At 40.9% G+C, this 26,353-nt stretch overlaps 1 protein-coding gene across 10 annotated transcripts in view; it reads right to left on the bottom strand.

The window, feature by feature from the left end:
• Positions 1-1,326: 1,326 nt before the first annotated feature.
• The window catches only part of Tmem245 (transmembrane protein 245), an 82,740-nt gene continuing 57,713 nt past the window's right edge, over positions 1,327-26,353 (bottom strand). For 8 of the 10 annotated variants that reach the window (XM_076934939.1, XM_076934940.1, XM_076934935.1 and 5 more), the window contains 4 exons: positions 24,376-24,476; positions 22,398-22,572; positions 19,345-19,539; positions 1,327-15,070 (listed from right to left, as the gene is read on the bottom strand). In XM_076934939.1, the coding sequence (XP_076791054.1) occupies positions 15,025-15,070; positions 19,345-19,539; positions 22,398-22,572; positions 24,376-24,476 (517 nt within the window). In that variant the 3' untranslated portion in view covers positions 1,327-15,024. The remainder of the gene's footprint in view (positions 15,071-19,344; positions 19,540-22,397; positions 22,573-24,375; positions 24,477-26,353) is intronic. The other 2 variants (XM_076934937.1, XM_076934938.1) reach the window with 2 other exon arrangements.

The following is a 26,353-nucleotide window of genomic DNA, read 5'->3' as shown; positions in this document are numbered from 1 at the left end:
TTCTATTTTCTGATATCTCTTAGAGTTGTAACATTTGATAATACATTCTCATAACTATCTTGATACTCAGCAAGAAAGCAGTGCATCTTGCAGTTATCTTTAGAATTCATCTTCAAGAGAATTAAAAACAAAAGTTTGGGGGGGGGGGGGGTGAGATGGCTCAGCGGTTAAGAGCACTGACTGCTCTTCCAGAGGTCCTGAGTTCAACTCCCAGAAACCACACAACCATCTGTAATGGGTTCTGATGCCCTCTTCTGGTGTGTCTGAAGACAGCTATAAGTGTTAACATACATAAAATAAATCTTTAAAAAATAAAACAAAAAGGTTGGGCTCTGCTAAATATTATCTTTTTAAAAACTTTTAATAATTATTTTTAATATTAGCCAAGAACTAGTAGCATGTTAACTGCTCCTTGAATGAAAAGATGTGTCTGACTGGTCACTTAAGGCTAAGAATCCATTCTCTCAGCCCAACCATGAGCTCACACAGAATCCCTGTGGTGAGAAGGGGTGCCAGAGCTCCTTTTCCTTCAGTTTCCAGGAACAAAGGCAAGGAAGGCATTCAGAAGTCTGTATCTTAGGAAGGATTTTAGACTGAACTTAGGAAGGATTCAGCAACTAAGCAGCACAAGAAAACATTTTTGAAAGACCATAGCTGCTAATGAGCACTTGTGGAACGAAAAGGAATCTGAGACTGGCTTTCTCCATCCATCAAGTTAGGCTGATGGGCTCAACTTGCAGTGTTGGAAAGGAAGCTGCAGGACTCAGGTTCACCTGAAACGCAGCATGGGTGTCTCTGGTAATGGAAATAGCAAAGCTTGGGCTTTTCTTACAAAAGACAAGCTCCTGAATTCAACTCATCCTCCAATTCTTCTCTCTTGTAAATTGTGTCTACGTGTGAGCATGAGCATGGGTACAGTGTCTGAAGGACAGAGGCATCAGATCCCCTAGAGCTGAATTAAGGGGGTTACCAGCCATCCAACAGGGGTGTTAGGAATTGAACATGGGTCCTCTGGAAGGATAGTATGCACCCTGAATTACAGAGCAATTTCTCCAGGCCCCTTGTCTCCCAACATTTACCTTAAACTTCCCTCACACCTTTATCTACAAGGCTGCCTCCCGCCAATCCACTGCCTCAGCTACGGACCATCTGGCTTCTTTATGCTGTAAACTCTTACTCCTCAGACAGCTTCCCTCATGTAAGATGACCCAATTTCATAAAAATACTGGCACCAGTATGGATATTGGTAGCAAAGGTAGGATACCCAGGGAGAAGTCTGGATAAAGTTCAAATTGCTTAAGAAGAGGAGGCTAAGTTTATCATGTATTTCATCCAACATTTATAACTTTATTTCAAAATATAAATACTTTACATTTTACAAAGGTGTTACATTGGTAAGTTGTGAAAGCAAATTAAAGCTAAGAAACAGCATTTGTATAATAAAGAATATTTATTGTTGCATCTGAATACTATTTTTCCTTTCAAACCACCCCTCTCCTTCACCTGAGAATGCAGAGGCAATATATTTTCAGAGCTAAATGATTACAACAGTATGATCAATGTTAGTTTCACAATCAAACAGTATCTGGAGTTAAATCCAAGTCCCTAAAAAGTGGCACTGCAAGGACAAAGTGTAGTAAGAGATACACTTCTGGGTCACTCCAGTACAGAATTGGTTTTCACAAGAGCAAAAACAGTGTGAAGATCTATTTCCATGCCTTTCATTGTGTACATAAAGCTAGAAGAAAAGACCAGTACAAAGAACTTTGGACTTGAAATCACAGACTCTGTAACCAAATTCTGGCTCTATCCTTTTAAGATGTAAACTTCGGAGAGATGAGGGCAGGAGAAGGGGAAAGAGAAGGAATCAGCAACAAACTTTTCAGGGCTTCTAGGACTTTGTCTGTACAATCACTGTAATACTGTCTGGCTCACAGAGTTGTCCCCAAAGATGCCTGAAGATTATAAAGTGCCATACAAAAGCATTGCTAAGATGTAGTATCAATATCACAAATACATTTGCATTAACTAATTCTTGGGTAACTTGCAAAATCAAACACAAATACTGACTTTGTGTGTCACAGGTGGGAAAGAAATCCCTTCTTGCAAGGACGGCTCTGGGCAGCTAAGGTGCAGTCTTTTTGGCATCTCACAGCACTGCCAGGACTTCTTGTTACCGAGACCATCTCAGCACTGGAACAAATTCACTGCTGGTATTTTCACTGGAAATTGTCTTCTATAAAGACCTGTAAACTTGACCAAAAACCAGTTGGGATGCTCAGAGGAATGGGGGAAAGGATAGGAGAACAATATGAAGTGCAACAGTCTGTCCCCTCCTAAGATCAAAATGTGTCATGGCATAATACAAATGCATAGACACCCCAGGGAAAGGAAATAACTTAGCATTCTTCAGTTTTAATTGACCATGGAATCTCCCCTCCCTCTTGGCAGCTTTTCTCTTAGAACTCTATTAACTGTGTGAATAACCGCTATAGGGAACTTTCCACTTTTCTCTTTTCTTATTTATGACAAAGTGGCTGAGCTATGAGGAAGCCAGGGGAGCAACAGAAGGCTGGCTGAGGAGAGGATCTGTACCACTCTGAATTCTGGTGCTAACTGGCTGCTGCATAAGCTACTTTACCCATGCATTTGTTTCCTTCTGTAACACACACACATAATCTGATTACAGCAGCCCATCAAGCTTTTGTGATGCTGGTAAGAAGACTCTTTATGCAGGGCAGTGGTGACACACAGCTTTGATCCCAGCACTTGGGAGGCAGAGGCAGGCGGATTTCTGAGTTTGAGGCCAGCCTGGTCTACAGAGTGAGTTCCAGGACAGCCAGGGCTACACAGAGAAACCCTGTCTCAAAAAAACTAAAAAAAAAAAAAAAAAAAAAAAAAAGACGACGACTCTTTACCTACAATTCTCCAAGTGTTTTTAACCTATCAAGAAGGCTTTTTAGTGAGTTCAGATCTTAGTTTTTTCCCAGACCTTAGTGAGTTAATGTCGGGAGCCAAAACTTTGCCTTCTTGTCTGAGGGAAAACGTCAGTTAGGTAAACAGCCTGAGTTAAGGAGTGCTTTATTGCCCTCCTGCCTGAGAGAGAAAATATTAGTCAGATAAGCAACTTGAGGCAAGAAATGTTTTATTGTCCTCTTGCTTGTGAGAAAATATTTAGATAAGTGGTTTAGGCGAAGGAAAGCTTGTGGGTGGAGTGAACTTTGCAATCACGGGATGGCCCTGGACCCTGTTAGATGACCCTCCCGCCTGCTTGTCTATAATAATTTGGCCTGAACAATAAAGTTAAAGCACTTGATCAGGACTTTCAAGACATGTGCTCCTTCTTTGTGTCTCTTGTCCTTTCATTCATCTGCTCCCTCCCCTAGGTGCTTGTCAAAATCACCAAGGGCTGGGGCAAATTAATACATTTGATAGCATAATAAGCAAAGACTAGAAACTGATAAAATAAAAAATAAATACTAGTTACTCTTTGCAGGAACAAAATTGCCATACACAATTTTCACTGTAAGAAGAGCAAAGTCCCACTGTGATACTCTCAGAAAGGCTGTGGGAGACCCTCATAAGATACTGGAAGGTGAGGACTGGAGTATGGGAAGTATTTTCCCAGAGATCGGGTTAAAACCTCAGGACACCACATTAACAAATGTATTCTAGACTAAACCCTACTGGCCTCAATTTCCCAGCACTTCCTGTCACACTTCCCACACAGTCACCTAGCCAAGTGGGAAGTAGAGAAATACGGAAGACCTGAGAGAGCATGGTGAGTTCATATCAAGGCCAAGGTTAGCAAGAAGACCTTTCCTGCAAGTGCTCTGCTGCCTGTACACTGGTAGAAACAGCTGTCATACCCAAAGCCACAGAGTTTGAACACAGGGCCTCTACAAAACACATCATGGTCACCCCTTTCCAACCCATGCTCATCTCAGAGCCCAAAGGAAAGCAGCCGGTTCTCGGGGAAGAAGGGTCAGGAGACTCAGTTTTAATATCTGATCCTGGCAGCCAAAAAGGCTGGTACCTCAATTCTAAAAATAAGAGTGTGAGATTTAGACAGGATGTACATAACATAAAATTTATACTTCCAGCCCTGCACCTTGTTCTTGTAGCACAAATAATAGTAAATGGGTGTGCACAGCTTTTTAGCTCCCCTTGTAACTATTCAGTTTAAAGCTGACAGTAAATGGTAACTTGAAACTAACCCTTAATATATCTATACAATCCAAGATGCTATGGAAGATTTCTCTTCTCAGTTTTACTGAAGCTACTTTTGCTTCATGGGTGCATTCTCCTGAGCTATGAGGACCTGTTTACACACATATACACACACACATGCGCGTACACAAATGCACACGCAGACATGCATACACATGCACATGTATAAAATAGCCCAGAAGTCTGCCTACAAGTACAGCCCAGACAAGGAGTCAGGCAGAATGGGAAACTTGGTTTCTAATGTTACAGAGGAGTCAGTAGAGTTTGAGGGAATGGATATTGTGTTTCAGGACATCAACCAAAAAGTTTATTGAGGCTGCTGCCACTGGACTACCTACTGCTTTGTTCCCAGAGGGAATTTTCTATTTCTTCTTCTTGTTCCTATAGTCTGTCTCAAAAAAGTAGGAAGAATGGCTGAGCAATTAGAAAAGCTGCAAGTAGATATAGAGGAACTGGAGAAACAACAACAACAACAACAAAGAGACAAAATGGGAAAACCATGGTCCCTCTGTTTTTGAAAGGGTTGCAGAATTGGCTGTGGTGGAAGCTCTTAGAAAGCACCTGAAAGGGGAGACCAAAAGGACTCAGAATCAGTGGCTGAGAGCCAGCAGGAGCGTCCAGCAGGATGAATAAAGGATAGAAGGCCAATCACACCCAGTACTGGCCACTTTCAATTTCAAGTCTCCACAGCCAAGGGGGTGGGGAGGCATGCAGGAAAAGCTAAAGCAGCCTGTTGGGAGAGAAAGGGTTAATCTCAAGCCAATTGTGTGGTCAGAAGAGGGGCCTTGGGTTACAAAATCACCATCAGGTTTTCCCAATGATTGTAAAGCACATGCCTGCCAATGGTGCTGGTCATGATTATAAGATAACATGGCATCCTACAGAAATGATAGATCTGAGGCATTTTAAAGAGTCTGTGATTTCCTATGGACTGCCTCCCATTCTGAAAAGATAAACCAAGCTATCCAAAACAGAATCCCCAAGATTGGAAGGGACAGTGCTGTGCTGGAGGCTGATCAGCAGTTACGATGACTAACGTGGTAGAGGAAGGAAGCCTGGAATATCAACAGTGAAATGGAGAATGGGGACTGGATATTGTAAAGATCAAGTGCTTGGTGAAGGGTGGCATCCTGACCTACAAAATACACATTCAGTCTGATGATGCCATTATAGAACAGTGGCATGGCTTGGCAGCTTTAAGAGCTCTGGGACAAAGTTGAGGAGCCCAGGGAAAGATCCACGTTCACTAAGGTTATATAAGCTCTGGGGAAGCCTTTACAGATTTCTTGCAAAGACTGGTTTTAGCTGTAAACAAAGCCGTATGAGACCCTGATGCCAAACAGGTGTTGTTAGAGATGTTGACATCTAAGAATGCTAATATACAATGTGAAAGAGTTATTAGACACAACTGAGAATGGCTCTCACAAGCATTATGCTAATACCATAGTATAAGCTATAGCTAGAGGTCTCAGATATAAAAATGCCCAGTGCTTTAATTGTGGTGAATTCAGCCATTTACAAAGAAATTGTAAAAAAGCCCCAGATTTCAAAATGTCCAGTGTGGTAACTGTGAGAAATATGATACTTTCTGAGCACGATAACCAAATGCCTGATGTGTTAACGTTGGGAAATACAGTACTTTCTGCTGCTTCTGGTGGCAATAGGTTCTCCAGAAGAATATTAGGCTTCCCAGGGTGTTGTGGCAATGGCTGTCATTGGATGAATATGGGCAGGTACAAAAGGGACACACAAGGTAATCTCTTGACATCAGGACATGAAAAGGGGTGTAGGGAGGGAGGTGTGGGGGCTGGGGGGGCGGCTGCCAGCTCGAGGTTCCACAGTCTTTCCTTCTGGCCATCCAGGAGAATAATAAGCAGGTGAGAGAGAAGAGAGGAGAACACAAATCAGTAACAAAAACCTCCAAACCCAGCAACTACGTATTTCTGATCAAATGCTGATGCTCTGTATTTGCCGCATTCCTAGAAACCGAATGTTAGAAAATAACCACGAGTGTTTATGGTATTTTGCCTTCAGGGACAGTAGGGATGATCTTGGAAAAAGTGGATTAACTTCCCAAGGATTCAATGTGCACTCAGGTATTACAGATGGAAATTTCAAAGAAATTTAAATTATAGCTTATGTACAAGAAACAAAAGGAGAGAAGGCAGGCAAATTAGCACAGGGGATAGGATTGCTCAGCTGCTGTCTGTCGACACTAAGGGCAAAGCTGCTCCAGTAGAAAGAACAGGGGGATTTGGGAGGACTAACAAATGTGTGCTTTCAAGAACAGTGAGTGGTTAATGATCAGAGACCAAAATTAAAATTTCAAGTAATAGTGTTGAAATAGAAGGTTTGGTGGGTACAGGCACTGACATGACTATCATTTCCCTAAAATCATGGCACTCAAAATGGCCACTTCATAATGTTCATACACAGTTTATAGAAATTGGTAGGTTATCTCAAATAAAACAAAGTGGGTTAAATGTGTAGGACCAGAAGGGGCAAACAGGGAAAATGAGACCTTATGTGGCTGACATACTCGTAAATTTATGGGAAAGGGATCTTTTACAACCATGTGATACTTAAATTATATTCCTGTAATCCCAGAGACAGCTCATGATGAAATTTGAAATTGTGGGGGAAATGGTAGATGCTTCTGGGGAAGGTATTGATATGTGTCATCAAAAACAATCACAGGCTGTGCCTATTGTCCAAACATGGGACATTCCAAGGATTCAGTTTCCAAATTTGTATGAGTGGCCACTGCAAAAATAACAACAGCCCTACCCTAATGTAGTTGCCTGACAAGCCTGTCTGAGTAGGGCAGTGACCCTAAACTAAGAAAAATTACAGGTGCTTGAGCAGCTAGTACAAGAGCAGGTAGAGGCTTACCATATAAGAGAGTCTAACAGCCCATGGAATTCACCTGTGTGTGTTATTTAAAAAAAAAAAAAAGCGAAATCGGGAAAACAGAGGATGTTATCAGACTGAAGAATGCTGAATAGAGCAACTCAACCACTGGGACCTTTACAGCCAGGAAAGGTCCTTTACTTTCTTCATTACCTAAGTCATGGCCTATGACATAACTGATTTAAAAGATTGTTTTCCCACAATCCTTTTGCATGAGCACGATAGGGAAAGGTCTGCTTTCTTAGTACCTACATATCATAATAATGGTCCAATAAAGTGCTACCGAATGGAATGTTAAATAGTCCAACCTTATGTCACTATTTTATGCAACAACGGCTAGGAATAATTTGTAGGCAATTCCCTCAATCTATCACTTATCATTACATGGATGATGTATTGTTGGCTGATTCTGACAAAGACACTTTAGAGAAAAATGTTTTACGGAAACAATTCTGCCATGCTGGGAGTTACAGATTGCTCCTGAAAAAATACAGAGAGCAGATTCGATTAATTATTTGGGTTATAAAATAAGTCAGCAAAAATTCTGACCATAAACGAAAGATACAGATCCGTAGAGATCAGTTGCAAACTCTTAATGATTTTCAAAAATTAAAGGGAGATATTAATTGGCTACGGCCTACAACTGGATTAACTCCTCAAGTAATTTGTTTCAACCGTTACAAGGAGATTCACACTTAAAACAGTATAAGATGGCTAACAGTGAAAGTAAAGACTTTGCTCACAGCAAGATGTATATGTGGATCACACAGATCCTAAACTTCACTGTATTTTGATTTTTTGCCTTCAACTCATTCTTCTTCATGGTTCATTATACAAAGGGAAGATAGTATTATAGATGGATTTTCTTAGCACACAAAGTAAAAAGTTAAAAATGTACATACATAGAAAAGGTTTATTTAATTATAAAAGGTAGAATAAGACTGCCTTTTGTTAGGCAACAGTGGAAGTGGAGGGCCACGGTCCCCAAAAGTTTGGATCCCTAGTGTTGGGGGATGCGAGAGCAGGGAGGCGGGGTTGGGAGAATGCTGGGAGCACATCCTCATAAAGTTGAAAGAGGGGGTATGGGATAAGAGGTTTGGGGGGGAGAAAGGAAGAGGAGATAACAGTGAAAGGTAAATATGTAAAATATCCAATAAAAAAAACAGATAATGGGTCTGACAAAAAAAATTAATTAGTTTACTTATTTCAAACAATTTTCAAAAGTTTCCAGGAGATGCTTATTGGCTAAGATCTTATTTTAAGCTCTTCACAAAAAAAATTATGTCTCTGTTTAATATTCTCAAATCCTAATTTTCTTCAACAATTAATTGACAAAAAAGGAGTAATTTTACAAAAAGTAGAAGCTCTCATTGATATATTATATAGATTGATGAATTTTTGGCTGTTTTACAATAGTCCTTTGATAAAAGAGATTATTAATAAAGAGTTATATTTCTTTAAATAGTGTCTTCATGACTCTCTGAGGGTGAAAGGAGCATGCCTTGTTCACTTTTAACTTTCCAAAACTGAAAGCTCATGGCAAATCTGCCGCTGATTGCCTCTGGCATCGCTAAGACCAATAAAAACAATGCCACAACTATGTGGAAGAACCCTCTTTCCTTAAATGGAATGGCCAGGACCCAGTTCCTATATGGGGCCCGAGGATTGATATGCCTGTTTGATACCACAGAAGGCACAGCGAAATGGCCGCCAAAAAAGATTAATGAATTAGATACCCCCACAAAACAAGGCCCAATTATAAATAAGATGAATAACAACTGACATCCAGGGAAGAGAAATTTTCCCTGAGAACTCCCTTCTTTTTTCCTTTCCAGGTAAAAATTAATCACTGGTGATGTCTGCGGTTAGGAGTTCTAATCCTGATGCTGGCCTCCGGACTTATACTACTCAGACCTCCGAAGGGCCTTTGACAAGGACATCAAACAGCTATAGATTGACATCACTAATCTGAAGAAATCCCTCATTTCGCTGTCTGATGCGATCCCCAAAAATTGCAAAGGACTTTATTGGACTGTGGGGAGCGGGTGTGGCAGCCAGCTAAAATGGCGCCTAAGCTTATGAATGGAACCTGCCGGGTTTTGAGAATGGCACCTGACTTCCTCACACAACCCAGTCAGAGCCACAACCGCAGACTCGCTGCCAAGCAGAATCAGGCCATTTGACGTGTGCCAATGGTATGTGCCCACGTGGCAGGCTCTGAGTGACCAGGCATGGGGATAAAAGGGAAAGTGGAACTGGGATCTGGGGCTTCCAGAGGGATATTGTAAAAAGGTTCCTGAGTAAACTGCATTGGGAAGAATCTCGTGTCGTGTCGCTCCTCTCTGCGGGTCGGAACGGGTAGCGTCATTGGACTTGATTTTTTCTTTTACAATAGAAAAGACTGTGTACAGCTCTAGACTGTGTACAGCCCTTAAAGAAGAATGTTGCTTTTACATAGACAAAACAGGGATGATTAAAGAGAGCATGAAAAAGGTCAGAGAAGGTCTTGAGAAAAGACAGAGAGAGAAGAAGAAAAATGAGAGCTTGTACAAGAATTGGTCTTCAACCTCTCCATGATTGTTAACCCTAACTTCCTTCCATCTTGGGACCATTAACTGGGTTATTTTTGATTATTTCCTTTGGTCCCTGGGCCTTAACTAGGCTGACTAACTTTGTGAAACAACAGATAGATAATCTGATAGCAAAATCTATTTAGATACATTATCATAAGTTAGCTATGGAGGACCACAAGACTCAAGATGAGGTTGTTACTCTATCCAGGGTGTTTCCAAGTCCCATCTTCACCCAACCTAAAAGAGAGGACTTCCGCCCCTAGACCAAGCAGAGAGGGGCCACCCAGAACCCCCTCTGTCTGGCGATCTGAATTCTTGCGTAGGCTGCGAGGCTAAGCACTACAAGGGAATATAAATAAAAGTTAAATTTTGTTTCTGGGTTCCCTGAGGGACAAGCCTGACTGCATAGGGGTTGATGTCAAAAGTATCCCCTCTCCAGGAAAAAGACATCGGGACGGGTATGGCCATCATGCCTCACTGGACAACGACAGGAGGACTGGAGCCATTACAAGGTCCCCTTTAATTACTGGAGGTCAGGCCTCTATCCAAGCCTTGGCAAGATTAAAATCCCCACAGCCCTTCTATACTTGGAGAAGGGAGGAGATGTCAGGGGCAGCCCTGCTTATACACTGAAAGCCTAAAATCAGCTATAAGCCTAAAATCAGCAATAAGCCTGACATTCATGCCTGCTATCACAATGTCTTGGGTCTCTATGGAAAAACACTCAAACAGATGGCTATAAACTATTGTAAACAGGCAGCTTTTGTGGAAATCTACCAGCCTGAGTAGTCATAGACCTTGTAAATAGGCAGCCTTGGCAGATAGTACCAAGTCAGATAAGGACAACTGAATCATAGGCAGAGTCATAGTGACCTGACCTGACCCCTGAACCTTCATCCAACTGATACCCTGTTCTGAAAGATATCTGTACTCCCCCTGAACACCTATGCTCCTGTGTCATCCCCTTCCCCACATCCTGCATTTTTGTGTTTATAACCCGTGTTAAAAAGTAAAAATTATGATTTGATAATAAAAAAAAGAAAGAAAAAAAAGGGAAATAACACACAGTGTCCCCCTGGCTCTGCCGACTTAGCTCCTGACAATCCATTTTCTTGTTCTCAGAAATACTTTGAATTATAAAACGTTATTGTGGTTTTTGTTAGTATGCTGGGTCAAAGAATTTTTATTGATTTCATTTTAAACTTCAAAGTTTGTAGTGAGTTAAAATATCCTTCAACATAATTATAGGTCATATTTATTTTCATATTGTAAAATGCTAGTTAATCTGTTGAACATTTTAAAAAACTGGATTCCTTTTTGAGAATTTTATATATGAACACTGTATTTACATAATTTTCCTCTTTCCTTCCTCCCACTCTCCCCAACCCCCCATACTTTTTAAATACATCTTATTATTTATTGTTTATATATGTATACATGTATAAGTATATATGTATATACAAATACTGATAAAGTGTTTTGAAAAAAAAAAAAACACTACCTTTCAATTTTCAATAATAGACACAGCCGAAATTGTGGTGCCTTTCACTAATGCTGAGATTGTGTCACTACATGTAATCAAAAAAGATTTGCAAAGAGCTTATAGCAACTATTTGGAAGAAATTGAGCTTGTAGCAACTATTTGCAAGAAATTAACAAATATCACAAAAAGCAAGCATCTTCAGTTTATAAAAAGAACTAATTGAATTCTCCCACATATTGTAAAGGGAACGCCAATTCCTGAAGCACCTACATTCTATCCTGATGCAAGTAAGTTGAGAATGGAAGGCTCTAAGTCAGACAAAACAAGCAAAGTGATGATTCAAAGCCCACAAAGTTCAGCTCAAAAATCAGAGTTGTAATGCCATCTTTATGATATTGTTAGATTTTCCTCAATCTTTTAATAATTACTGACTCTCAATATGCAGAAAGAGTTGTTTTGTATATAGCAACTGCTGAATTTGTTCTGGATGGTTCAGAATTAATCTTCCTATTTGTGCAACTGCAAATGGCAATCAGAAATAGACACTATCCCTTGTACATTACTCACATTCAGTCTCATACAGGTTTACCAGTCTATTGGCACAAGGAAATGAGGAAGTTGACTAATTATCAATGGGAAATGTATTAGAAGCCTCAAATTTTCATGAAAAACACCATGTTAACAATAAAGGTTTAAAATTTTTTTTCTATGACTTTTCTAAGCCAAGGAGATAAGAAAATGCCCTACTTATTCTCTGTATAACCAAACTTAATTACCTGCTGAGAGTAGTCCTAGGAGTGCCAAATAAAACCTGGCAGATGGATTAGTTTTCAAAATTCTGCAAAATGAAACACAAATTTGTACACCATACCACTGATACATATTCAGTTCCAATGGGCAACTGCTTTGAGTTCTGAAAAGCTGGTTCTGTAATTACACAGTAATAGCAGTTTGGAGGATACCTGCACAAATTAATACTGATTATGCCCTCTCCCTTACCTTCAGTAAGATGAAGCAATTCTTTGCATATTATGATATAAAGCAAATTACAGAAATACCAAACAATCCTACAAGACAAGCAGTTGTAGAAAGATCTAGATGCATCTTAAAATAAATGCTTATAAAAGAAAAAGGAAGAGTAAAGACCCTGAAAGAACAGTCTAAATAGTGCTTTGTTAACTTTATATTTTCCTAAAAGAAAAATCCAAGAAAGAAAAACCCCAGTTATGTGAATATGCTTTAGTTTTAATCCCAGGTGTGGGGTATGGTACTGCTTCAGACTGTCCACAGCAGCTAACTGTGATGCTCTGGCAGGGGTGCGATTCTGCCAGCTGAAGACAGTTTATGTTTGCAATTCTAGGGCCTGTTGAGAGAGGATATATATAAATGCCAGTGCCCTGAGAGGGGGTGGTGGCTGCTGCTCCCCATGCTGCTGATGGTTCCTGCTGTTGCACTTGTGTTGCTGGTTGGAGATATCCTGACAATGAAGACTGGACTTTCCTCTAGGAATTTGACATCCCTAATCAGAAGTAGTAGTCTAAAGAGATCTATGCTCCCTGTCCCCTCTAACTTTCTTTCTCACTGACCTAGTGTTGGGGGTTGGAAGGGATCAGGGTGGAGAAGAGTAGCAGGTAAAAGAACTCAATAAAGTAGCCAAAAAGTACACCTATTCATGCACATGAACACTCACACACCAAAACAAACAAACAAACAAACAAAAACCCAAGCTAGCCATAAACACCCTCTATGTTCTTAGGGGGAACTTCTTCCCAGGCCAGATTCTATGCAAACCCTTCAAGGCAGGTTAGGTTAGGGACTAAAAGACTCTTACTACCTCATCACGTTATCTATTCTCTCTCTGTCCCAGGAAGATTCTGTAAAATCTCCCTGTGCCTGACACATGCTAGGGTGTTTTTCCAACTGGCAGCCTTCCTGGATTCACTGTAGCAATGGAGTGGTTTAAGTTTTCTGATCAGACCATTGTGGGGGACTTCTGCTCCTAAAATTTCAGGACAGACTTATACCACTGCCACTAATTTAGGAAGCTCTAAACTTAGAGCTCAAAGTTCGCCTAGAATTCACATTCAAATTGAGAAGTATCCTACCCACAACTATAAATTAGCTCAAACTTAGTTTTTTGCAAATTTGCTTTAACTTGGCTAGAAGCACATTGGAGCAGCATAGTTTGTAGAGGCACACAAACTCACTGCGTATATTGCTGCTTATGAGCATGTGCTAATAACTGTGAACTTATCACAATATAGACTACAAACGAAAACCTGGTTTCTCTCCTCAACCATGTGGGAGTCATCTCGCACAGCACCCTGTGGTCCTTGGCATGGTACCTAGAATTTACTAACACTCAAGAAACACGTTAATGAGCAAATGACCAACTTTTTAAAGAACAGAGTAAGTGATTCCGTGGTCAGATCTAACAGATCATGAATTAACAGGTCATGATTTTGAAGGATTCATGCTACAGCCAGGAAACCAGCATGAGCTATACTATACACAGCAAGTCAAATGACACTGCAGTAGGTGTGGGTTTTATTAATCGTGAGATCAATCAAGTTATAAAGTTAGTAAGAAGTTTTAAAAAAAATTTTAGTCTTAAGTGCTTTCAAAAACCAAATGCAAATCCCTTCTGCTGCACACGGGTCATGTGTCATGAAGCAGAACAACTCTTTCACATGTAACGAGTGAATGACAACCTCTGCTAACAGGACTGGGAAGCTGCCAAAGCCAGAAGAAATGCGCTACGACAAAGCCTGCAGATGTAACATCAGCTACGACAAAGCCTGCAGATGTAACATCAGAAGACAGGAGATACGTTACAACACTTGGTAGCTTTGCATGGCCGCTGTCCTGAAGCTTAGCTTCACCACAGTGTGACACTCTTCAGAGTACAGAGCTGATGTGAAGTGCGCGTAAAGTAATATGCACAAAGGCTGTATAAAATGTAAAGCACTATGCTGGCTGTATCATATCTAAGATACGTACAAATTTAAAGTCCAACTGAGCAAGTATTCGTCTAGACTCTGTGTGCAAGGCACTGTGCTAAGCGGCAAGAAATAGGAAATTCTGCTACTAAGAAACTAACAGATAGAGGTCCCAGAAAAGAACTGAGGGTACACATAACAAACTGGAGGACCACTGCACCTTAGAGTCTGTGCTTGTAACGCAGGTAAGAGAGAACACGGACAGCATAGATTCTATCACATCCTTACTATTCACAGCAGCTCAGTAGGGATCTTCAGTGTGGTCAAAAAAGTTGTAGAAATCTGGCAACCTGGGTGAGAGGAAGAGAGGAAGAGCCACTCCTCCTGCTTCTCTCCGACAGCACACGGATCCATCTTTACCTAAAGGGTATCAGACGCCCTTTTTTGCTTACTGAACCATACTCCACAGGAAAAGTCTTGTCACTGAAAAGGGCTAAACTCCTACAGCAGGAGAAAAATTACACTGGATATACATTTAATAGCAGGTAATTCAGAATCCTTAAAATAACTTATAAATACACACGCAGCAGATAATCAAAGAGGGCCATTTCAAGCCTTGGTACCAGTGCATGAACTGCAACTTTTCAAGCCATTTTAGCAGGAGCTGTGAGCAGACACAGTTCTCAACTCTCAAGCTGTGTTTTAAAATGCGAAGCAGCCTAGAGCAAGTTCTCTCTCACTTGGTGTTCTGCATGTAAGGCTGGAAGGCTTCCGCTTCTTTTCTGGGTTCCCCTGCCTGCCAGACACAGCTGACAGAACAGACGCCAAAGCTCGGAGGACTCACTGTCAAAGTGAAACTCCCCAGAGAAGTCACTGCAGTGAAGCCATGTCAATCTACTGAAGATTTCAGATCTTCAGGGATGTCACGGAAAATCCTAAAAAAAAAAAAAAAAAAAAGGGGGTGGGGGTGGGGGGAGAGAATGGTTGGTTTTGCTTTGGAAAGGAGTGGAGGGGAGGGACAAGCTCAGAACCAGTTACCATACAACATTGTATTCTTCATAACCTTTAAGAGGGTAGAAAAGATTAGTGTCATTATTTTTAGTATTTTCACAAGACTGTTTCAAAATCTCTTAGCCCTCATTCTGTATAAACAAGACCCCAGTTTGGGGCTGAGTCCATTCTCTCTCATCTAAGACTTCCCGTTGCCGCACAAATGGCTCTGTGACTGGATTCTGGCTAACGAGATGTTACAGAGAAGTGTTGTGCAACTTAGGGGCAGTTTCTTGGCTCTTAGAATATCTAACTAGCTGGAAAATAGATACTATGTTAAAGAGAATAAGTCTTGCTGATCAGACTAATTGTTGATAGAGTCCTGCTGGAAGGAGGGACCCTGATGCTACACAGAACCCACGCCCTGAAGGGCAGAGTGCCAGACAGATTTGGGAAGGTGTTTTCATCACCTGAGTTGTCCCACATCAGATAAGCTAAGTGAACACCGCCAAGTGCAAGCTGCGATTTAGACGAGATAGAAAGGTCTGATGCACTTACAAAGTATCTACCTCAGGACCATGGTGACTAAATAGCCTTTGATAGAGCCGACAGGCCTGTCATAGTGTCACCTGGTAAACTTAAGATGCTCACAGACAGCCAAGGGGCCAGGGTCAGAGATTACAATGAACATGTATTCCAGTATCTGATACCTTAGAAAGCCACAAGTCAAGGTTGTCAAGCATTCTGATGGGAAGAGGCCAGGCTCAGGCCCTGGCTTAACACACTAGACCTGGAATGCCCCTCTGGACTTCTTTTTAAACAAAAAATAAACTATCTTCTTCTGGTTGTTTGAGGTTCAGCCAATACTATTATTTAACAAACATATTCGAAGTGAAATATATACGGATAGTTTATTAGGACCCATATAGGGAGAAAGCATACAACAGAATCATCCAGTAGAAATAAAAAAAAAAAATGTTGAGATTTATTTAATGTGTCGGAAAGCTTTGCCTGCATGAATGTACATGCCCATGTGTATGTCTGGTGCCTAGAAGAGAGTATCCAATCCCCTAGAACTAGGTTTACAGACGGCTGTAGGCAACCATATGGACCTAAACCAGCATCCTCCGCAAGAGCAACAACTAGTCTTAACTACTACTAAGCCATCTCCAAGTCCTCAAGAACAAATTTTAATTTAGTCTGTGACCATATAAATACAGCATGTTATATCACTGTTACTTCTTATATCATTTTCTTCCAAATTGAATAAAATTAATTTTGTTTTTATAGCACAGTCAGCCATCAGTTATCATAAAGTGCACAACATTTAGAAACAGCTAAAGGACAACAAGGGTTAGTGTGGTAAAGTTCAGGAGCAGTGTAAACAAACGTTCACAGCACAAGGCTTTTCCTTAACAGCTTAGAAGGCAAATCTAACTTCAAAAGCAGTTCCAAATCCTGCCACCCCCTCCATTCCATTTGTCTTGAGCATTTTCAGTCCATACAGACACACAAGATTAGAAAAGGCAAAAATAAATGGAAGCCTAACCTTACAATACAATATACAAAGTCCCTCAGGGTCAAGAGGAACACGGGCAAATGTTGCAGAAGAGATACGGCACTCACATATGCTCACGTGTCTGGAGGCTCTCTCAGAGACTGCGACCAAAGTCTCCCTCCCAGCCTTCAGAACAAGAGGACTGGTAAGGCTCTACTTTCAAAAGCAGATATGGAGAAACAAAGCTTTGAAAGGGTTTTTGTATTACCTGACTAAATACCCCAGGAATATAAAAACACATGCTGACAGATCTGAACAATGAAACCCAAGTTTCCTTAAATACTTGTGTTATCTTTTGAAAAAATTAAATAAAACAAATGAAGATGTTCATCTATGTGTCTATTATTTCTCAGCAGTGACACTGTCCCCATTTCTGAGCACTGTACTTGGCAGAGCCCCAGCTTCAAGCCCCCATAGTTAGTTCTAACAACCCATCTAACCAGGGCCAAATGTGAGTGCATGAATGCATGGGAACTGGGGGGCAAAAGACTTACTCTGCACCTGTCAGAACCACCACTGCAAGGATCTATTTATGTAACTATTTCTCAGTGTTGTCTGAGCTGTGTTTTCACTTTTGAAGACAGGCAAAGTTGGCTAGAAGCATTAGTTAAAACAGGTCAGGGCAACTTAACATCTGTAAACTACGTCACCTAAGCATCCTGGAAAATACTAATAGGTTCAGAACAGTAATGAACACCAGCAAAGCCAGGCCTGGTACATGCCTTTTACTCCTAGAACTCTGAAGGTTGAGAACCTCAGTGAGTTCCAGGTGAGTTGGGACTACAGAGAGAGACTGTGCCTCAAAAATAAAAAAACAAAAACTTAAACAGTGCTTAAAATTGCTCACTAAAGGAGTGGTGGATAAAACACACATTTCCTTTTGGCCCAGAGTACCACAGCTGGGGTTCGGTGAGTGAATCCAACAGGCAACCACTCAGACTTAGCCACCTCTGAAAAGCAGGAACACCAAGCCATTATTAGGAGAAGCCTAAAACAACCTGATGATGCAACGTCCTGCTCTTGTCTTCTCTTGTCTCTATACATAGGTTTCCTTGGCTTCATCTTTCAGTGAATTTTGGTTTATATATTAAAAATCATTACAACCCTCCCCCCATAACAACAAAACATTAAGAAACTCTGTCATTCTCTTTAGTAGCCTAAAAGAACTATTCTTTCGCTATGCAGGTACCCAAGCACCTGCCATGAAGAGGAAAAGCAAATGGACATGGTAGCAGTACACACTGTACTCAGGAAGCTACAGAGTGGACTGTAAATCCAGCTGGCCTGGGCTCCACAGGAAGACTGCCTCAAGAAAGGGAAGAAGGGAGGGGAGGGAAAGAGCTAGTCCTTGTGATAACAGCCCCAGTTGGTGAAGCCTCTGTCAGTCACCTACATCCCTCTGCTCTATTCTTCCTGAGAAAACTGACTTTCTTAGCCATCACTAAATGAGTGTGTGGAGACACACAGCTCTGGTTCTTAAATTTGGAGGCAGAGGAAGGTGGATCTCCAAATTCCAAGCTAGCCAGGGCTACACAATGACACAGTGAAATCCTGTCTCAATAAAAATATAAAAAACAAAATATGAAGATACTACCATCTATGTGTCTCTGAGCAACAGCCTCTAACTCAGAAGCTACTTCAATCAATTCAAAAGACATGATATTTAAGACAAAAAAAGAGCAACACCACACTTTAAATTTTACCTAGAAAAATAAAAGTATGGAAGGGAAAACTGAGTTTAAGACATAATACATGAGATAAGTAGGTAGGTAGGTAGGTAGGTAAGTAGGTAGGTAGATAGATGACGGAAACACAGAAATATAGAAGTGTAAATGGACTGTCAGACCAACTAACTTCTCAGTGACTCAAAGTACACAAGAATATATGACACAGAACTCAGTGCTTGCCCACTGATGAGAAGCTGGGCAACATAATAAAGTCTCTAGAAGGTTAGATCTATTTATTCTGAAACTGTTGCTGTTTGTTTCTAGGCTGTATGCACGTCTGTACAATTTACACAGAAAACCCATTTTATAAGGTTTTACTTGTTTGAGTCTGGGACAGTCTATGTTGCCCAAGCTGTTGATTCTCCTGCCTCTGGCTCAAGTGTTGGGGTTATAGGCATGAGCCAACACACTTATATTATTTTGTAAGTTTTTAACATTAAATCTAACACAGAGAAAACATTCCACTTCTAGGTATTCAAGTGAGTGAAATATAATTCACAACCACCATAATGTACACACCAGATAACAGAATCTTGCCTTTTAATAGCCATAAAATAGCAACTACCTGATACCTTTTACTACTACACTAAAAAATGAGGCTGGTACATTGAGACAATGAAAAGAATAAGTGAAAAAACAGTGATAAGGTCAGGCAAACACACTGACGGAGCAAGAGCAGGCCTGCCTCAGGAGAGTAGTACATTTTAGACCATGTTTAAAGCTATTCTGAAATGACTGCAGTCAGGATATCAATAGGCAGAGTATCTGATGGAAAGAATGTACTGGAAACTTTGAGAACTAGTGGAAATAATTTGCATGGATAATGAGTGCTTGAGACATTCAACCTGGTAAGTCCCAGATGTAGCTATTCATTGAAAACAGAGATACGGCAGTCTGTGTCTACACGTGGTTACCATCATGCTGCTAAACTCACCGCTGAGTCTGAGCAGGCCATGGGGTCTGATTTGGTGTGGGCATTGAGTTCGTAGGACTCACTAGCATGGCACTATAGATATTGGAAGCAACGACAAGTATGCAGAGAAGTATAGGCCCAATGATTGCTCCTTCCAGGCCAAGGTAGTAGGCTCCACCAGCCACTGCTAAGCCGGTCAGGTAGGGGTGGCCTCCTCTGGAACAAAAAGCACACCAGTACACATGATTTCCAATGAATACCAGCTTTGGAGAAACCCCAAATACTTTCTAACACAATGATGGTTCTCTGAGATTTAAGGCTTTACTCCACTACTAGCTTTCTTTAGATTACAACAATGTAGAATCAAGAGCATATAGTATTATTGAGAAAGATTTTTCTCGCATATGTACGAGTGGTCTCTTCCTCTTTTCACAGGACTAGCAACTGAAAGAATAAATGCATGTTGCCATCAGGTAGTCTGTATCAGGAAGCCATCCCACATGGGATGAAGATTACTGCTGGCTGAAGACTGGTTACCTAAGATACCTGCTAAGTTTACTTCCTCTAAGAATAATAGTGAGTGCAATTAGCAGGTATGGTTTCTTTAATAAATCAACAATTACAGTTTTATAAAATATTAATAGCAATATTCCTTTTGTTCAGTTTTGACCTTCGGCAACCTTCTAAAATATAACTACCACAGGTGTAATAACAGGCTGTATATGGAAGACATCTGTCAACAAAGCACAGACTTTTATAGGATTCATGACTACCACATAGCCTATGACGGCAATGCTGACACAACCAGGATGGAGACAGATATAGCAACACAATATAGATAAGTTCTCAACACTGACGCAACAGGGACAAAGAAACAGTCACAATCTGTTTCTAGTTTTTAAATAACACAGATGAGTGAAATGTTTTCATCAAGGTAAATAATTAAATACACAAAAAGGATTTTGGAATATATAGCAGTTTACAAACACACAGCAGTAAGTCAGCCTTCAGGAAATAAAAACACAATGTTCACAATTTACTTCTCTTCTTCCAAAAAGATTTATAGCAGTGAAGTACTTTCCCTAAATGATGTTTGGAGAAAATTGTTGCCAGAAATTCTTAATGTTTAACGTGGTGAAAGGAGGACTTATAAGTCTTAAATTATAACTATAACCCTTAATATAAAAAATTTACAGCAAAGTTTAAATACACAGAGCATTTAAGTGTAAATCATATACTGTTTAAACCTCAGTTGTTAAACCATCAATTGATCACAGTACCAGGTCTGTGGTTGGCTGTTCTGAGGCAGGGTTTCCCTGTTGCCCTAACTGGCCTGCAGCTTGTATGTAAAGCAAATGGCTTTGAACTAGGTTAGTCCCCTGCCTATGCCTGCTCAAATGCTGAGATTACAGTGTTCACCACTAAGCCAGGCTTTGAGTTTGGGTTTTTTGTTATTTTTTTTTTTTGGTGGGGGGTTATTTAAGTTTTATTTTTGTGTATGTGCATGTATTTGTATGACTCCATGCCAGAAGAGGATCTTGGATTCCCTGGAACTACAGTTACAGACACTTGTGAGCTGCCCAATGTAGGTGCTGGGAACCAAACTCAGGTTCTTTGAAAGAATACTACGCAATCTTAACCACAGAGGTGGTTCTCCAGTTCCATGCTCTGTGTCTGAGACAGGATGCTGCTACGGAGTTCAAGTGGGCCTCCAACTGGCAATCCTTTTTTAAAAAAGATTTATTTTATTTATATAAGTTCACTAGAGCTGTCTTCAGACCCACCAGAAAAGAGCATCAGATCCTATTACATGGTTGTGAGCCACCATGTGGTTGCTGGGAATTGAACTCAGGACCTCTGGAAGAACAGTGGGTGTCCTTAACCACTGAGCCATCTCTCCATCCCTGCAATCCTCTTGTCTCTGATTAATGCATGCAGGAATCACAGACCACAAGTGATACTTTGGCAATTTTACTTTTCTCTCTCCAGCTGAGGGCATATAAATTCCTCTATAGGATGGACTGGAAATTGCCTGTTTCACTGTACGCTGGTTCAATATTTTATAACTTTAACTTGAGAGAAAATAAATTACCATATAACTTAATTTTAGAAAACTTAAAATAGCTGAAGACTGTTTTTAGAAGCAGAGGCTCTGTCCATTAGGCCTTTAGGTTTGGGTTTTTTGTTTTGTTTTTGAAGCAGACTGTCAAGTCACTATGCAGCCCAAGCTGGCCAAGAACTGCCTATGTAGCCCAGGCTGGCTTTGAACTCAGAGATCTTCCACCAGCTTCTGCTTCTCTAGAGCTCAAAGGTGTGTTCCACCATGCTTGGTATGTCTTTAAAAAAAAAATCCTCTTCCTCATGTCCTAACCTAACCCCTCTGTACCTGCTATTTACTGACAGCACACTGAATGAGGCCAGTTTGAGCCCCACCTGGAATGACAGTACTTAGGAAGCTGAGACAGTAAGACTATGAATTAGGAGGTCTTATCTGAGCTACACAGTGACAAATACAATTATCATAATAAACAATAATGATCACAATAATGAAGATAATAAATTGAGAACCTGATGCAATCTCTACACAGGTATCAAAACCTAGGAAAAACAGGTCTTTATTAGAGCCTCTAAGTTTGATGAGTTAAAACTTAAATGGTGTTCATCATGAGCCATACATACTATCTGAAGAGTGCAGACATTAACCCTTGCTAAGATTCACCTTACACTGGAATCTGTAGACACCCAATTGTATAACCTTTTCTCCAAATGCAAAGCAGCACTGAAATAGTCACTAACTCTTTATTGTACTTAAAATATTTTAGATATAGCTAGTAATACTTCTTTCCTAGGCTAAATGTCACAAAACTCAGAACAGAATTATGTATAATTTTGGTCTTAAATTTTGGATTTTATGCTTACATAATTACGATCATAACCTTACCACAACAATGTAATTCTACATCTGAATTTCACTGTGAAAGGATCACAAAAGGCTACCCAACTGAAACTTTTTCCCAGTACTCTTTCCCTAAAGCAATCGCCCTAAGACTGAGCAAGAACTCAAGACCACTTACCCTGATATGTCAGAGTAGATTGCAGTGTCTACAAAGTATGTTGGCAAGAGATGAAAGACCAGGAGCAAGATGGCCTTACATCCTAGCCCCTGTGTCAGCCACAGGTCTAGAACTGCAGGTACTGCTGCCCAGTATGTCCCCAGAAATGGCACAGCTCCAAGGATTGCTGCCAAAGCTAAAAGAGTTAAAAGAAAAGCAATCAAAGTTCCTGGCAACAGTAACAAAGCAGCAGAGCCCAAGGACTACCCTCCCTCTTTAAGTCACCCAGCCACTGCAGCTGGAGAGATGGCTCCAGTGGGCAGGCACGGGTTTGAATCCTGGCACCCACATGCCACTCACAATCATGTGTAATTCCAGATCCCGGGATCTGACATACTCTTCAAGTCTCGGCAGGTACTGCTCACATGTGGTACAAATACATACATACATGTACCCAACACCCACACACATAAAATAAAAATAATCTTCTTAAAATCCACCCAAACAAGTAAGCCAAAGCAGGCTCCAATTTTAGAGGACTGGTAGAGCCTGTCTGAGCTTTCTGCTTAAAAGCTGTTACTAAAACTTCTCTATTTTGTCTAGCTTATGAATTTGTGTTTTTTTTCTTTTAAATATTTATTTATTTAGTGCATTGTTGTTGTACGTGTGAGGGTATCAGATCCCCTGAAACTGGAGTTAGACAGTTGTGCGCTGCGATTTGAGTGTTGGGAATTGAACCCAGGTCCTCTCAAAGAGCAGCCAGTGCTCTTAAATGCCGAGCCATCTCTTCAGTCCCTGGTTTATGTCGTTTTTTAAGTGTTAAATTCTATTGCCCTATGGCTAAAATCTAGTTCCATAAATATAACTGTAGAACATTCACCAAAATGTCCTAACCCACAAATCAATCTACATCTTGGGTTGGATTTTTTTTAATTGGATATTTTATTTATTTACATTTCAAGCGTTATCTCCTTTCCTAGTTTACCCTCTGGAAACTCCCTATATCCCATCCTCCCTCCCACTGCTTCTATGAGGGTGCTCACCCACCCACCCACTCTCGCCTCCCCTTGGGTTGAATTCTTATTCTTTACTTTGCCACTAAAAAATTAAACATACTAGATAGAAACAAATAAAAGTCCTCTAAGTAGGAAGACTTCAAGTTCACCTGTTCCAAAGCAGTCCAGGCTCTCTCCTCTTTCGAGCCCTTCAGACTAAGAGCCACACAGATGTGGATTCTTGTTCTGGTCCAACCATTAACCATTTGGGTGACCTTGAAAACTGGCTTTTGTCTATACATGCCTTTCCTGCCTGCCTTAACATTATACAACAGCTTTGTGTGGTCTCGGGGTACAAGTCAGAGTGTGGGCTACTTACAGGGAATAAGACAATCAGAAGGTGGGCTACCTACTACAGCTGAGTCGGGAAAAGCAAGCCTGAATGTGGGAACACAAGGAAGGAGGAAGAATGAAGCTGATGAGTAACAGCAGAGAGTGTGGAAGGAGGGGGATATTTAGAGAAACAATGACAAAATATAAAAAAGTGGATGGAGGTTCTGAACCAACAAGGAAAAATCGCAAGCTTGTCATCAGCCTATGTGCAGCTTGCAGAAGGAAGGTGCTACATCTCAGAACAGATCACAATAGGCCCAAGTGCTTAAATCTGCTCAGACACACTCATCCTGCCTCTGAGATGGCATCCCTCATGGGACAAAGCTAACAGACGATAAACTGCTCACTCCCTGCTCATTAATTTGTTGAGTACCAACTGTGTGCCCAATGTTATACAAAATATTAGGACATTTGTTCATTCAACAAACACTTGGAAATGACTTTTATGTGATGGGTGTGGTTCTAGATACCGAGGATACAGCAAAATACAAGCACATTGCTGACCTAGAGACCTTATCCTAGAGACCTTATTCTGAGGAAGAAGGCAGCTCTATTGTAAGGTCTAACTTTCCTCAACTAGACAGCCAGGAAGTTCTGTATATAGTTGTTACCTGATGGTATGAAGACGATATTGATGCCAAATATAGTGTGAGTCAGCCAGGTGTACAATCCATAGAAGCCAGCCATTTTGAGGGAAGCATCGAATACTCCTCTAAAAAACCCAGAGAGAAAAGAAAAGATAAATAGTCCCAGTATCATAATACAGTTCAGAAAAATCATCACCTTTGGGTTTCTAGTCACTTTATTCCAAATCTGGCAACAGGTCTCATTTCTCTGAAAATGCTATTTACTGTATTAAAATACTAAAGCCCATATACTAAGCTGCAAATTCACTTCTCTCTGATGAGACAGTAACTCGAAACCTCCTAAAACAACATATCACTGAACTTACCCACCAATTTTCTCCTCTCTGAGTGGGGGCTGGGGTCAGAGGGAATCATATTCAGGGCCTTGTGTATTATGCAAGCACTTAACTAAGCTAGGCCCCAACTTTCCACTTCTAAAATAGCTATTTCCTGGGTAAAAATTATATTCTCTATGTCTAAAGTAAGAATTAAGTTCTAAAAGACCTAGCCTGCATCCAGTCCACATTTCAAAAAGAACAAGTGAGGTAGGGAGTATAGCTCAGTGGTAGAGCAAGGTTTAGTAGCACATTCCAAGTCCTGGGTTCAAGCCCCAGCACAGAAGGAAAGAGAAATAAGGGTGGAAAGAAAACAGAAGGGAAAGGGAAAAGCCAGAGAAGAGTGAAAAATAATCTAACTCATACTCTGTCAATTTTTATTTTTAACAAGATTTTCATACATTTCTTTATGCAACCAAGACTACAAAGTAACTTTTGGTATCAAATAATGCAAGTCATCTGGGGACATGAATGGTTATTAACTGCAGAGTCAAACCAAGCAGGAAAATACAAGGAGTAAAAACAGGCTATATCTTGTTGTGGCACTTCTCTGTTGAAAGATATTAAGGCAGCCCTGTGTGAAAAAGGCCCCAAGTAACCCCAGGAACCACAGAAGCACAGAGGCCAGGGCTATGTAGGGGCAGACAGTCACAAGAAGGTGAAGCTGTCACTACAAGAGAGGACAGTGACAGCAAAGTGACATGGCACACAGAAGCACACAGGCTTTCTGCAAAGATTCCCAGGAGGGAAGCTCCCAGATCTGTAGTCAAGTGACTGTCATGCAATAGTACTCTGACACGTGGTGTTAATACCTCCCCATCTGCAAAACCTTTGCTACCTTTACCAATGGTGTCACTCAAGAATGGGTCATGTGACTCTCACAACATGGACCCAGATTTAAATATATCAAAAAGACAGAAAGGAGAGGAGATAGATACCCCATAGGAAACAAGAGAACTGAAAAGTCCAAGAAAAACAAATGACAGGGAAACATGGATAAGCAGAGACTAAAGAAAGGGAGAATGTCTGGCCTGGAAAATGCAAGTAAGAATGCTGGAAACATCGGGGAGGAGGCTGAGACAAGTGGCAAGGCTTAGTAGCTTAAGGTGCAGCAGTCGAATTAGAGGAAGGGACAGGACACCCTCAAAGGGCAAGCATGGAAAGGAAGGGGAAGCTGACGGTTCTCGGACACCTGAGGACTACACCACATCAGCCAAAGAGGGTATGGAATCCCTTCTACATTAGGAGAAAATCACCAGAGTGCAGCCTCCTCAGAAACCACTGGGCACAGAAGCTGGGGAGGAGGAATAACCATATTAACTACTAGGGTGAGGAGTGGCTCAGGGAATTTGTCTAGTGTGAAAAGGTGGCTTGCATTAGCCTGATCTTATTTACAAGTTTTTCATAGTAAAGGTAAATTGACACCAAGGATATAATAAATTAACTCAAGTGAGGCTCCCTGCAGATGACCAGCCCACTGCAAAACAGACCACGTCTGGGGTGAGCACAGCCTTTCTTTCCACCCTGAACTGAGATTGTCCGTAAGAGTCACTACAGCAACTTTTAGCTAATTGGTGGACCCCGAGTATCTACACTACACAATGTCCATGGTTACCAAGTACATTCAT

Source organism: Arvicanthis niloticus, chromosome 5, assembly GCF_011762505.2.
Source record: "Arvicanthis niloticus isolate mArvNil1 chromosome 5, mArvNil1.pat.X, whole genome shotgun sequence".
Lineage (NCBI taxonomy): Eukaryota > Metazoa > Chordata > Mammalia > Rodentia > Muridae > Arvicanthis > Arvicanthis niloticus.
The sequence above is the reverse complement of the archived record's forward strand: the minus strand, read 5'-3'. Positions and strand labels throughout refer to the sequence as shown.